The sequence below is a fragment of the Oryzias latipes genome, chromosome 20, assembly GCF_002234675.1.
Source record: "Oryzias latipes chromosome 20, ASM223467v1".
NCBI classification, from domain to species: domain Eukaryota; kingdom Metazoa; phylum Chordata; class Actinopteri; order Beloniformes; family Adrianichthyidae; genus Oryzias; species Oryzias latipes.
Genome location: NC_019878.2, coordinates 15402603 through 15417649, shown reverse-complemented (window position 1 = coordinate 15417649; position 15047 = coordinate 15402603). Strand labels below are relative to the sequence as shown.

Genomic DNA, 15047 nt, shown 5'->3' with positions numbered 1-15047 from the left:
TTTCAGCGCAGCTGCTCTGTTTCTTATTGTGGGTCAGCAGGTGGCTCAAACAAGGTAAAAGTTTCAGCCTAAATGGAAAGCTTGTGTAAAGTTACCGGAGTAGTCTGCTGGTTTGTATTATCCCAAATAGAGTTTGGTGACTCTGCACTGAAAAGAGTGAAAAGAAGGGAATTATTTTTCCTGCCGCTGCATGTTCCTTTTTAGCAAGGATGAAGTTATAAATGTGGGGCTCGGTTGACTGATAGGAAAGTAATTGCATCAGGGATCATCTTACTTATCACTCGGAAGTTTAAAAACTTCAGATTAGTGCAATCTTTTTTTGCTTAGCATTCACAAGACCCGAAGAACTTGAATGAACTTGGATTGGAGCAGAAGCCATGGAGCTAATCCCCCAGATATTTCCCATTCCTGCACTACAAAATATAATTACATCTTGAATTTAAAACGTGCACGGCTCTCTTTTCGCATTCAGGGATGTATCAGAGGGCTGTGGCCTTTATTTCTTCTCATTTATTTATGAATGGTTTATTTATTTTTTAAGGAGAGGTCTGTTGCAGTGTGTCAGGGCTAAGTCAAGGACGTGCTGTAAAGTTTTTGTTTTTTTAAAACAGAGAAATGGATCTGACTTTTTATTCAAAGTCTGCATGCAACAGGAGACTGAACATCACACCAAACCCCTTTTATGCTCACAAAGGTGCCTTGAATACGTGGAATAATAATGTTTTAGGCACAAGAACAGCTGGCTGTCCTGTGGAGACATCAAAACCCAAACTGTTGAAACACTGCAGCGGAGATTATTTTGCTTTTTTGGACAGTTGGCTTCTTAACATTAGACTTGAAGCAGCTGCTGTGTTTGGTTTTTATGTTGCTAATTATTCTGGATGCGCTCTCTGATTATGCCTTTTGCTCCTGTCTTTGTCTGTGCTTAACAGCAAAAGTAAACCAAACAAAAACTAATGAGAGGAAGCTTCTCTGTTGTTTTGATTTTTTTTCTCCTTACATTTGCATATTTGCAGTAACAAACATTTTTTCCCACTTTAGTTTGCATTTTTATGCTGCTCCTTGATGCGTTGTCCTATATTTTTCTGCACATCTACCAGTCTTTAGAAATCGGACTTCAAATTTCTATAAATATATTAATACATAATTTTTTTGAGTGTCATGTCTCAGCTGAAAGTATATATCTACTTCCTGTCAATGCCAGTTTGGTCTTGATCTTCATCTTCTTCTTTTTTGCAGCTGACTAACCTGACAGAGATCCACGATCAGATCAGTGGAATGGCTCGTTGCCCTTACAACCCCCTCCACAACTCCACTGCCCTCATCACCTCCAGCGGTGAGCTTTACGCCGCCACTGCTATGGACTTTTCAGGGCGAGACCCTGCCATCTACCGCAGCCTGGGGGGCCTGCCACCGCTCCGAACTGCCCAGTACAACTCCAAGTGGCTCAATGGTATAAAACCCACCGAATGAGACTTTGCTTAAAATTCGATCAGGCAAATTTATTTCTTAATTTAAATCTTTCTATCAAAACTCTTCTTTTCATTTGTTTTTCCCAGGAAGGCTCTGGCTTTTGTAGAATTGCATGGAAGATAATTCTTTTAAAGGGTCTATATCATGCTTTTCTTAAGTCTTTCAGAGTAAACACACTCAAAAAATGTTTGTTATTGAAATATGAGTTATGAATTATTTTCCTGAGTTCTTTTGCGACCTGAAAGCAAGATGTCTCGATCGATGACGCACTGCCTTTCACTGTGTGGGCGCCGCCCGTCTCATAGCGTCAACCACAGAAACAAATATCCAAACTTATGCAAAATGGGTGTGCATATTGTCCGGATGAAATAAAGGTGTTCTGCCGATCACCGCTAGCTCCGGGGAGAAAGTGGGTGTGTGTTAGCCTGGGGGCATTGATGGTAGCTCAGACTGTTCCTGGAAGGGGCTGTTTCTCACTTATTTACGCAACAATGATATTACCCATTTGTTTTTGTGGATTGGGAGGGGCTGGTGCTAAATACTTAGAAATGCGTGAATACATCAAAATACCACTTTGGGTTGTTTTTTGTTAGGAATGAGCATTATAATACCCGTAAAAGCTCAAAAAGTTGATTTTCCATGATATAAGCCCTTAAGCTAAATCCCTACTAAAAAATGTTTGGCAAGGACTGAAAAATCTATCCAAAAAAAATTCTTTTTTTTTATTTATATCTATATATATATGAAAATATTTTACCTTTGGCAGACTCAAAAACAATTTTTTAATGAATCATGAGTTGTGAGTTCTTTTCCATTAGCAAAAAAATGTGATAATAGGGTAAGAAAAATGGTCTTACCATGAATACCTATTTGAAAAGAAGATTTTTTTTTTTTCAGAATGACATTAAAAAATTTATTTAAGTGTTTACCTTAATACATGCTGGTTTCCAGCCTGAGCAGGCGGTCAACCGGTGTCGAGTGACTCAAATTTGAGTTTTATGAGAGATATAAATATAAAACGACCACAGTCATTGCTTTGCAGTCATCTTATGAGTGCAGGTTTAATGATAAATTTTATGGCGAATTGATCTTCTTCCTGTGCACCCCCCCCCCTTCTCCTCGCAACACCCCTAAAAGGTGCAGTAAGGGGTGGGGGCTTTTTCATTTAAAGCTGAATTAAATCACTGTCAGTGAAAATAAAGTGTGCAGTTTAGATCCAATAATGTCAAACATAAAGATGAACGTCGGGGTGATGACGGTGTTGCAGAGGTCGGATGTTTTAGATGGGGTGGAAGCTATTAAGCTACACCTGTTTTGGTCATTTCTCATCATAACCTTTAGGTTTGGGGAGTGAAAAATGAGTTTCCTTATTAGAACACAATGCCACTAATAACACAGGCTGTAGTTATTAATCCTGATCACCTACTGTAGTGTGGGCTGCACACTCACACACTCCAAGAGTCAATCAGTCATAACACATGCGCTCTCCCACTACCTCTCGCTTTCACATGCTTAAATATTTTTTCTGCCTGAATTTTTCTTCATCTCTCTGCACTTCATCTTTCTCAGCTGCCTCCAATTTTTCCTCTCGATGTCTACTTTCCCTCCTCTGTCTCATTCATTTTCCTCCTCCCCTGTTATCTCTTTTCCAACAGAGCCAAACTTCGTCTCCTCCTACGACATCGCCAACTTCACCTACTTCTTCTTCAGAGAAAACGCAGTGGAGCACGACTGCGGGAGGACGGTGTTTTCCCGCGTCGGGCGGGTCTGCAAAAACGACATTGGCGGCCGCTTCCTTCTGGAGGACACGTGGACCACGTTTATGAAGGCCAGGATGAACTGCTCCAGACCAGGAGAAATCCCATTCAACTATAATGAGTTGCAGGGCACTTTCTATTTGCCTGAGCTGGAGCTGCTTTATGGCATTTTTACAACCAATGTGTGAGTAGGTTTTATGAAATGTTCCATCAGCTCTTACATCCATTACTGGATATTAGTTTAGCTCTGGCACATTTACTTGGAGTTATTTCAGGGGAGACATATAATTTCTACACCATTTTTGGCAAAGTTATTAATTATTTAACTATGAATTGCTGATATGAAAGAAAGGCGAACATATGTGGAGCACAAACAGTCTCTAATGGTTCTTCAGCTCATCACCAAGTATTTCAAACTTGACTTTTGAACTTACTATTCAAAACTTCTTTCATAGAGCAATTTGTGTAGTTAATTGTCATGCAACATGCTTTACATGTTAAGAGAAAATGAAAACCAACTGAAGCTCCTTCTCCCACGCATTACATACTGCGAAAACATCCAAATACTCCCAAAATCCCAACAGAACCTGAAGTCTGGGATTATGACAAATGATGTAGCACCTTGGCCTGAGGGTTTAGTTATTGTATTTCACACAAAAACAGTGAAAATGTTTCTAAACTCAGTCAAAAATAGGAATGTTATATGCTGGGGTGTTTTCGTTTGAGACAGTTTTATACAAGTAAACAGTTATTATGACTTGATTTTTCAGAATATCTAGACTTAACATTTTTTAAGATATTTTCCTCAATTCTTTACAGTATGGCACTTTAATTGGAACATGCCCGATAATTCAAAATATATTGAGAACCAAGATACATGAGATTCCTAAGCAGATTTGAAAAAAATTGGTTAAAATAACCCATAGAAACTGGAGAACTAAACGTGACAAGAACTTAAAATAACAAAAACAGAAAAGGGGTCAAGCAAATGTCCAACAAAGAGTAATGAAAATATTTGACTTAAGCCTTATGAAGGAAAATCAAGCTAACACAAAACAGATGTGATGATTATTGACTGATGTCCATGTACATGAGGGAATGTAAGGTTACAACTAAAGAAAATGCTGAAACCTATGGAAAAATAAGAATAAAATAAAGTCCCAGATACTGACACTCCAAAGGAATATCATACAAATATGAGGAGAAAGAAAGAAGGATGAGAACCAAAAACACGCTCAAATGGCTACATAGGTGCAGATCATCACAACCAAAAAAAGCAAGCATAGAATCTGCAATCCTAGAGCAGGATGGTGTCCCACAGATGTCGTTAGCAGACAGTGAGGCTGCGGAGACCTAGACCTGGGTAGAACTACTGAAAGGGGCAACAGACATGAGCACTGCCACGACAGAACTTGTCCTGCAGCGTCTCTCTGTTGTAAAATGACTGAAAAACTTAAATATTTGTTTAAAGTCCCATTCTGATCATCTTCTGATCTATTGTAAAAGTGTTCCCAGTGGGGTTTTAATAATTATTATGCAATTTTTAACCAAAATTAAAATTGAATTTGCCTCAGAGTCTTGGGCGGAACCATTGGCATGGATTGAGCCTGTCCCCACTTCCTGACATCCATCTGTTAACACGCTCTCCCGCTAGTTAAAGCCCCTTACAACCCAGACTTAACATTACCGGTGCAACAAAAATGGCGAGCAGTATTGGAACTATCCAGCCGTACAGTTCTGATCAAGATGCCAGCTCGAATGAGGAAAAAAAAGACCTTCATGGATCTGGTCGTCTACCCTCCATCATAAGAGAAATGCCACAAGAACATGTTAGAAACAGCAAAGACACGATTTTTATTGGTGTGGGTCTCTAATAGATTGGGAAAAAGGACAGAAGCTCTAAAACCAATAGTTTAAGTTTAAGTTCCAGGTGCTATAACATGTTCATACACCCAGAAGCCTCTACAAATAGGATCTCTTACTTTATCAATAGCAGTTTACACAATGTATTTTTTCTTCTGTATACCTTTTTTAATGTCTTCTCATAAACAAACCCATTAAAAAATGAAACCTTGCATGCACAGACCAAGTACATGAGTAGAGCGATCAATTGTTTCTGGTCAGTGCATTCACATTGCTGTGAGAGAAGTCTTTTGAAGGGTATCGAAAACATTTCCCCCTGCAGGCGTCCCGTTAATGAACAGCTGCGCTGGATTATAATTCACATCGCCTAAGTCTCGCAGTTTGAATCGAGTGCTAAGACTCTCATTCTTTACTTTCTCTTCCATGGGAGGCAACCAATACTTGTTGAAGCTGACATCTTAAAAAGTCACAGCTGTATTTCAGGTCTGAGATCTATACAGCTTATTAGCCTAGCTGAGCAGCTTAATTGCGATTTACTGCTGGATTTATAATCCAATAATGGCAATCACTTACACTAGTATGTGTGACTAGTTTGATTTGTGGTCTTAGTGCAAACAGAGGTTTTCTGCCAGTACTTTATTGCAGATTTCATAGGTTGATATTTAAGCCTTTCTTTTGTTGTTTTTCTAACTTTTTCCCATCATTTGTCCCCTTTTTGAATCTCTGTTCTTCACTCTCAGAAACAGCATTGCTGCATCGGCAGTGTGTGCCTTCAATCTCAGTGCCATATCACAGGTTTTCAACGGGCCCTTTAAGTACCAGGAGAACTCCCGATCTGCCTGGCTGCCCTACCCAAACCCCAACCCTGACTTTAAGGTAATCCCTGCTGGAAACACATTCACTAGGAGTGTAATAGCTCATTTTAACAACTATTCCATTCATGTATTTGTGGTTGCTGATACGATTCATAGTCAACATTGGTGCGTTCTAAACAATTTTATCTGATTCACTCACCTAAAATCGATCCAGGACATCTTTAGCCAAAAATTCAACCAGAGTGACTCAGATAAAGACCTGAGTACAGAAATGTGCAGTTGAAGTTTTCCAGATTCCTTGTTTTTCTTGGGAGGTAATCAAGTGTATATTAAATATGTGTACAAACAATGAATTAAACAAGAATTAAATGAGTATTTATTAACATTTTTGTTTAATCAAGTTCAGCCCACTGTTGTTTTTCCACATCAAAATAATCCAATTAGTAGAATATTCTAGCACACTGTGGGTCACATGTCTTTACAAAATTCAAATTGTTTCCAGATATTTCATTGTAATGATGGCGTGATCATTTTTTACAATCATTACATGTGAAAAAAAAAACTTTCCAATATCAATTATGATTTTTTTATATTATTTTGAAATGATTTTATGATGTTATTGTGTGATTTGAATCGATTAACAAATTACCTGAAACAGATTAATCTGGTTGGATTGCAGGAATATAAATCGATTAATTATTACATCCCTAACGTTCACCACGAGAATTTGTGAAGGTGATGCATTTCTAATTATGTTTGAAATCTTTACAATTTCGATTTTTTTACAATTTTGATTACTTTTAGCCTTTGGTCTTAGCAGAACAAAGGCTAAAAGTAATCAAAATTATCCAGGGAAGGGTAACTTGTCTTTGTTTGTCCTGCGCATCCTTCAACAAAAAGGGAAAAACCTCACGTTTGAGACGAGTCATCTTCATTCTGCAGAGGTTTCAGTCTGGCTCAGAAAATGTGACTACAGGACAACATTGTTATTCCTGAAGCAGTCGGGGAGTTCAGGTTTATGTACTTGCAGCTCTTTTCTTTTGACGACCAAAGATTTTCTCCCACTAGAGGTCATTTAAAATCAATGTGCTGCCAAATCTGTCATGAAATAAGTGCAGCTGGGTGCATCTAAGAAAATTTATACATGCAGTAATGTTTGTACACTGAATATATTTCCCCAATAAATTATTACACCTTATCAGTCCTACTCAAAGTCCTGGAAAGCTCCTCAGTCATACTAATTTCCTGTCACTCTCAATCACACTTTTCTCTGCTCATGAACCCACACTTTATGGAGCTTATTATAAAACTATCTTACAGTTCCTTCCTTCAAAAACTAGCCTGTTTATTTTTGATTTCTACAACTGGAAAGGGCAAAATGAGCACCTCATTTTAAAGCACCGCTCTGTGCCGATGGCTTCCAGGAAATGTTTTATTAGCAGAACAACTGGCTCTAAGTAACCGCAGACTTAGCAGATAGTGAGGGAGTTAATCCACACAGCTCTCCGTGAGGGATTGAATTCCCTCTGAGGTCTGTCGACCACTGGGTGACACGCCGCTTACTTCCCTCCACGTGGCTCCCGTCACGGGCTCTCGATCGTGTTTCTGTCAAGCCAGCGGTTGCATGGAGCTGCCGTCGAGAAGACACTCTCAGGCATTATCTATAATGGTATTGGTTGCGGATGCAATTCTCATCGGTAAAAGTGCAAGTGGCCATACAACACTTAATACACACCTTCAAACATGCCAATGAGCCTGCAACATACAATGCCTCTCTCTGCAGTCCTGCATTTCTATCTATATGTCAACAGCCAGTCAACTGAAATTTGCTTTCCTTCACGAAATTTACATTTCCTTATCTCGTCAAAGCCGAGCACATTCTCCCCAGATTATTATAGGTAGACCACTGAGGGGTTTATGTGCAGTATGGTGTTTTCTAAGGCTGCGTTCCTCAAGGATAAACATGGATCAGTTCCTCCTCTCAGTCCCCATCTCTCCATTTAAGCTCAGGCACAATGGCTGCTCCTCACCGCTGGACCGATGTACACTTTATCTAGGTTTCAGTGACATCTTCATCAAGCATTTGTCAATGTTGGAGGATTAGATTTACGAGCGCAGGATTTATAGCCTGGCTTTTTTCCACAGGCACAAACAAACAGCTGAAGAAAGGGAGCAGCCTTGAAAGCCGCCGTCCACGTGAATATCTACTGTACCTGCCATAAAAAAGGGGGATAGCTGTTACATAGAGATAATTATAAGTGTGAACCCATCACTCAATCCACACATACACACATACACTGTGGTCATTGATTGAGAGCTTAATTCTCTGTCTGTCTGCAGGAAAAATCCCTCCATTTATTTGAACCACACCGATTGATCCTGCTAGGTTTATTCAGGCTATGACTCATGTTCATTGTGCATCAGGAGCTAAAACCATCTCTCTGTTGTATAGGTTTTCTGTCATTCTGCAATTACTTACTGTAAAAGAATATTGATAATTTCTTGCTTCAACTTTTTGAGTCCAACATAAAGATTTTGTTAAAAATATTCAAAAACTGACACAAAACATGTGTAAAACAGTAAACCCTTGTTTTTCGCGGGGGTTACGTTCCAAAAAGACCCCGTGATAGGCAAAATCCGTGAAGTAGAAACCTTTATTTTTTTAAACTATTATTATACAATTAAATACTCTATTATACATTGAAAAGAAAGAACAAACCAATTTACAGGCTCAAGCATTTGTTTCACAAATAAAAGTACTTTAGAAACCTTTTTTTCAACAAATAACTCTGTACTGTACTGTCAAATAATAATTTTAATGAATGTGAACAGAAGGCTTCAAATCGCGGAGATTAGCTCCGCCCACCGCGACCCGAGTATTGGAATAAACGGGAGAAAATTTTAAATTATTATGAAAAAAATACAAAGTACAGTGGGACAAATAGTGACTCAGGTGTATTTCACTGCTCTACAGACTGAGCCGCTGCATCCTGACTCCGCTCTGCAGTGTTTTCTTCTTTTGAAGCCCGCGGTGCAGCTGTGTTTGTTCGGGAGAAGAACATAGTGATAGGCAGTTATTGTCGCTCTTTTTTCTGCTTTGCAAAAAGATGCTTATACACCGACATGCCACCATCAAGAGAATTTGCACGTAGTAATGAAAATTTGGCAAGCTGATTTACGTACGTGCACATTTTACAGTGCAACGTTATTGACGCACAGGTAGAGAAGAAGCGGAGTGACTTTTTAGCCAATCAGAATGCAGAACACAATGCACGATGCAAATCCGTGAAGTAGCGAAACCATGAAAAGCAAACCGCGTTATAGCAAGGGATCACTGTATATATATATATATATATATATATATATATATATATATATATATATATATATATATATATATATATATATATATATATATATATATATATACCCATTTATTAACCTAACATAAAAATAACCACTGAGCCTGAAGGGCATACTAGGAGTTTTAGACATGAGTCCATTTTGCGGCAAACATGCCTAAAATCATATTTCTGAGTGGCTTGTATCACTCGGGCATGGCAGAGGGACGGCTAAGTGTTGGATGGGCCCTCAACCAAATGACGGTGGCGTCCCTCACCTTGACTGTGCAGCTGAAATCATAACATCCATCTGGTTCTGCATTCCCAGATGTAATGGACCCTCACTTTTCAGTGCCTGACTCTGTCCCACAAGATGTGAGCGAAGATGTAGACACACACGTGCTTTAGCAGAGAGGCATAACTTTGAAGAAAATCCTCAAACAGAAGCTTTAGACTGGGATTATGAGTCTAATAGCGTGCATGTAGGTAGTAGATTTTTTCAAAACAAAACAAAGAAAAAAAACACATGGACAATGTTGGATCTATGTGTCCTTCTGGGCCTCAGATTTCCATGTCCGGAGAACTTGAATCCTTTCTCTTTCCTCTTCATGACTCTTTTTTTTTTTTTTTTTTTTTTTTTTTTTTTAACCTTGTCCTGTCCAACAGCTGGGCAAACAGATGAGAGCTGAGGGCCTCTTGTGTTGGACATATTTTACTTTAACAAGAGGGGTTATTAATCTTCAGACAAACCAAAGGTATGTCTGAATAAACCCCTTTTGTAATTGAGGCCAAACTTTATTAATTTCAATCATGTTTGAAAATCTTTGGTGTTGGACCGGACGGAAAAGGAAAGAGGGGAAGAAGAGAGAGGGACGTTAGAGAGAGGGGGGGAAGGAGGGTGATAGTAGGAGGGGAATGGGGATAAGACCATGAAGCAGCATAAAGCAACAAGTTTACTGGTTGTTAATCACCATGGTAAGGCTCAAATGCAGTACAAAAAGGGCGGAGCCTGTCCACACACACACCCAAGTGTCAAACACACCTGCTAGCTGCAAAAATGTCCATCTGTCGACATGTACACAAAACAGATAGTGCTCACACGCATACTTATGCCTTAAAACCAACTAGTGTGAAACATTTCAGTCATTCAGTCACGCAAACCGCCAGTGCAAAGGTGAGCCAACACCCGTGCTCAGGTGAGTGCTCATGTTCTTCTAAAATGGATGGTGGAATGTGTAAAGAAGGAGGGAGAGCGCCCAGCCATCCCCACCCCAAGACCCCCACCGCAGCAGCAGCGGCAGCCGGAATCCCCCCCACGCCACACGGAAACCGGCAGGAAACAACTGCCGCCCGGGCGACCAAGCCCGCCACCCAGGCCAGGGCCAGCAGGACCGCTGCAAGGCCCCCAGAGCCAGAGAGCAGGGAGGCACGGAGGGAAAGAGAGGGCCGCCCCAGCCCAACCAGGAGAACAGCCCCCCCGCCGCGCCGGGAGAACCCAACGCAGGGCCCCACCGGAGAGGGACGCCCACAGCCCCAGACGAGCACCCCACCACCACCCAGGAGTTCCGGGCATCCCCCCGCCGCAACCCCAGGTACGAGCCAGGACCCCCCAAGGGAGACCCGCTCCGCACTCCAGGCAGCCATCCGCCCGGCCCACGGTTGGTCCAGGGAGGAGCAAGGCAGGGCCCGCCGCCCCCGCCCAGGAGGGGGGAACCCCGGGGAAAAAAGAGGGCCCACAAGGGGTGTTGTAAATATGGCCCGACCAGGCTCGGCCTCAGTTGGAAATTTGGCGGGGCCCAGCGCTCAGGAGCAAGGACCAGAACCCACCCCCCAGGGACACCAACACCCCCGGCTCAGATGTAATGTGAACCCCCCCACCGCGCGGAGAGAGCACCGCCGGGCCCAGGAAGCCGGCACCCCGGGGACACGGCCGCCGTTGCAAAGGGGCCCGTACCCCCACCAGGGAAGAGGCAGGGGACAGATGGTCCTAGGTCCCACCTTCTTTGCAAAATGTGTGTGCGTGTATGTGTGTTTAAGAGGGTGTGTGTGTGCATGTGTGTGTGTTTATGTTGGGATGTATATATTGAGGGGGGAGGGGTGTGTGTACTAAGGGGGGTGCAGTTAAAATTGGCAGGTAGGGCATTAAGGGGACATCTCCTGATTACTCACAGTGATGTCCCCTCACCCCCCCCACCAAGGGGCCCTAAATGTCTAAGGTGCGGTTAAAATTGGCGGGTAGGGTGCTAGGAGGACATCTGCTGCTTGCTGGCAGTGATGTCCAAGCACCCCCCCTACCAAGGGCCCTACATGTCTAAGGTGCAAATAAAACCGAAAGAGGGGGGGCCCACTCCATACGGCAACCATAGGAGGGGGGGCCACTGCCTAGTAAACCCCCCCCCCAAGGCTCATCTCAGGCTAAGCCCCCCACCCCCTCACCCTATTATGAGGTTATATGAGGAAGGGGGTAAGTTGGGGACAGCTGGTAGACTGTCCCTCGGTGGACAAACAGCTGTCCCCCCCCCCCCCCCCAGCAAGGGGGCCAGGCCCACCCAGCCCAGGGGCCCTACCCCATCCTCTTCATGACTCTAATCTTTTAGTCCAGTGAAGGTCAGCAATTGATCTGTCCATCTTGATGCTTCTATGACTAGTCAACAGGAAATAATCATCGGCCAAAGCCCCATCTCACCTGTGTGCACAGTTAGCCTGAAACCAAAATACTTACCACTAAAACAACACAAGTCATTTGGATTAGCATAAATCCTGGCCATGGGTTATTTTTGTATTTTCCATTCTTTGTGTCTTAGCTGCTTTTTGTAAAAGAAACCTCAATCCAAAATCCTGACCCCAACCTGGGACCTCTTCTACTGAAAGGGACATGCATGGTTGGCTTTACTCATACAGCCCTGTCTCAGCTGGATAAGCTTCATGCTTCACCTGCTCAGCATTGGGGAAGAAAAAAAAAAGCTCATGAATATCATCTTTGTCCCGTGGATACCAAGTGTCTCAAAACATCAGCTTCAAAAAGACCACCAATAACAGCTGCATGCTGAAAAGTCATTTACTCAACTGGGGGCTTTTACGTTACATTTGAAACGCGACAGACACAGAAATGAAAAGAAAATCTTTGTCATTCACTGATTGCTGATGGGAACCACTTGTTTTTGATAAAAGCATTCCTAAATATGAAGTTATATCAGAAGCATCAAAGAAATAGAGGATTTATTTGAATAACTGGAATCAAGATAATTGGTTTGATGTTTCCATGGGACTCCTATTTGGTTGAAGTTGGTTCTTTGATTGTAACGTTTTTTTGGTTTGAAAAAAAATCTACAACTAGCTTAAAATGAGTAATTTCAGTAGGTTTCTATAAGTAGGTTATTTTCTGTTTTTGTCTTTGTTGGACTGATATTGTTTGATTTAAAAAGGTCATTCCAAAAGTAAATATGTTATTGATGGGAAAGATGAAGCTGTGAGAAACTATTTGAAACATATTTTGTTTGCAGTAAAGAATAGCACATTTAAGAAACTATTTTACTTAAGTACTTGTAAAATTTAACCGCAATATATATGCATATGAGGGGAATGTCTAATAAAAGAGATAACTCTTGGCTCAGTCAAACATTTATTCATTCTTTTTCTGTCAGCCTCTAGGTATTGACTACCAGACCTTAAGGGTTTAGGGAATACAAACCCTTGCAAAGAGTCTGCAATTGACTTTATATTCATGTTCATTTAATCGTTCAATACCACTTTTTCCCATCCAGTGGAGTTCTGAGTAGGCTTTATCATTATTGTCAGTAAAAGCTCTTATTTTCTCGACTTTCTCCACCTCTAACAGTGCGGCACCATCAACTCTGGCACGTATGTGAACCTCACCCAAAGAAACCTGCAGGATGCTCAGAAGTTCCTGCTGATGCACGACGTGGTCCAGCCCGTGGTCCCTGTGCCCTACTTCATGGAGGACAACGTCCGCTTCACCCACGTGGCGGTGGATGTGGTACAGGGGAAGGACATGCTGCTCCACATCATTTATTTGGCCACTGGTATGTTGTTTAAAATTCCCCTTTTGTACACCAGTTGTGTATTTTTTCAGTATTTTGAGAGGTTTTTGAGAAGTATTTCTTTAAAATGCTCACCAGAATCACATTAATACGCATATTGTCTTATTATTTATTATACATAGACATTCACCAGAAAGTCTTTCAGAGGGAAATAGCCAAATCTTGTTGGTATAATTAACTTAAACCTCAGTGCATACATTTTTCTTAATGTACGCATTGATTCTTACTTATACAGCCATTAATATTGATTTTTACAAAGAAATACTTCACTTCAGGGGCTTGAATCCCATGAAGTTACTCTGAACTTACATGAAAGAGAAAGCCCGCAAGAAGAATACCAAGACCGATCGATCTGTATCATCTTAATGACTTCAAAGCTTTTTCTAAGACAGTTTGATCACTCTTTACCTCTATATGTCCTCCTTACACTCACAAGTCTTCCCTCAAGTACATGCATGTGACACGCACACACACATGTATTAGTCAGGAGATCACAAACATTTTGAAAATGGCTAACAGTGGTGTCAGGGAAAAGGCAGTAGTGATTAATAACACACTCATGCAGCCCTGTCTGATGAGCCTGCACACCTCCGTCTGCTTATCACCAGATTGTTTGATCATAAAGGTGTGACAATGTGTAATGTTAGACTTAGTTTGGAAAACAGTATCAGTAAGCTTTCAGATAAACATCCCTATTTTATGTTACATATGGATTCCTGCAAGCAGATGCCCTGAACAGAATATGGAAATAGTGAGCCACTCCAGTATGGCAGAAAAAAACGTTAGTCTACAGGGAAATGTCAACAACATCCTCACGGTGTAGATTCAGCTTTATTTTAAGGTATCTCACATATCCGGCGTGGCATTTGCACACACCCTATCTGTGTCTCACACGCATGCACATACAATCTGTTTCAGTTCGCTGGCGCCGTGCTTGGCATGTCTTTTGAAAACTCCCCTGTCATTGTTTGCATGGGGCTGTGACCAACGTAGCACTGAACCAGAGCTGCCCCACAATGCCAGTTCCCAAGACACTAACAGGACGCTAATGAAAAAATGTGAAACACTGCCAGGGCAATTGGCGAGGACACATACTGTACAAAATTGCATGTTGTTATTAACGCCTTAATGAGTGCCGCTGATTAGAGCCACTGTGGAAAAACTCATACTTCCAGCTGAGTCCAAAAATGTCGAGGTTGGGGGTTCTTTTGTGCAAACGTGGAGTATTTTGGTTAAACTATGGGCCAGAGCTGTTAAATAATTTCCCCCCAACAGCAAAATGTACATTTTTCAATTTTAAGAAAATGTAAATAAATGTGAAGGATATTTACATTCCTGTTTCACCAAAGCACAGTACAGAACCTCCGAGCAGGTAAATGGCCTGCAGAAAAATAAAATATATTACTTGGCCAATGATGGATCGCTCATTTAAATAATCATTTGATAATTACTCAAGAGCAAAAGTAACTTGACACATCATTGATTAGATACATGAATGCAAGTCCAAAGTCACCTACTAACAAACAAACATTCCACTTGCAGTACACAACTGATGTGGTGCAGCCTCAGCAAAGGTGAGACCATGAGAAAACAATTTTAATAGAAAACTTTATCCTGTATCACCAAAGGAGCCAACAACTACAAGGAAAATATTTAAAATATATATACATATTTTTGAAAGCTTAATTTTTATTTTAAAATATTTCATTGTAGTTGATTTAAAAATTATAGACCAAT

At 41.2% G+C, this 15047-nt stretch overlaps 1 protein-coding gene across 5 annotated transcripts in view; it reads left to right on the top strand.

Annotated features, from left to right (window-relative positions):
- sema5a (semaphorin 5A) overlaps positions 1-15047 on the top strand; it is a 142135-nt gene that overhangs the window by 70190 nt on the left and 56898 nt on the right. For 4 of the 5 annotated variants that reach the window (XR_002292683.1, XM_011488866.2, XM_004081015.3 and 1 more), the window contains exons 7-10: positions 1240-1453; positions 3129-3414; positions 5834-5969; positions 13088-13292. Coding sequence is in view for 4 of the 5 variants with exons in the window: in XM_011488866.2 (XP_011487168.1) it covers positions 1240-1453; positions 3129-3414; positions 5834-5969; positions 13088-13292 (841 nt within the window). In the remaining variant the exon portion in view is untranslated. The remainder of the gene's footprint in view (positions 1-1239; positions 1454-3128; positions 3415-5833; positions 5970-13087; positions 13293-15047) is intronic. The other variant, XM_020712736.1, reaches the window with a different exon arrangement.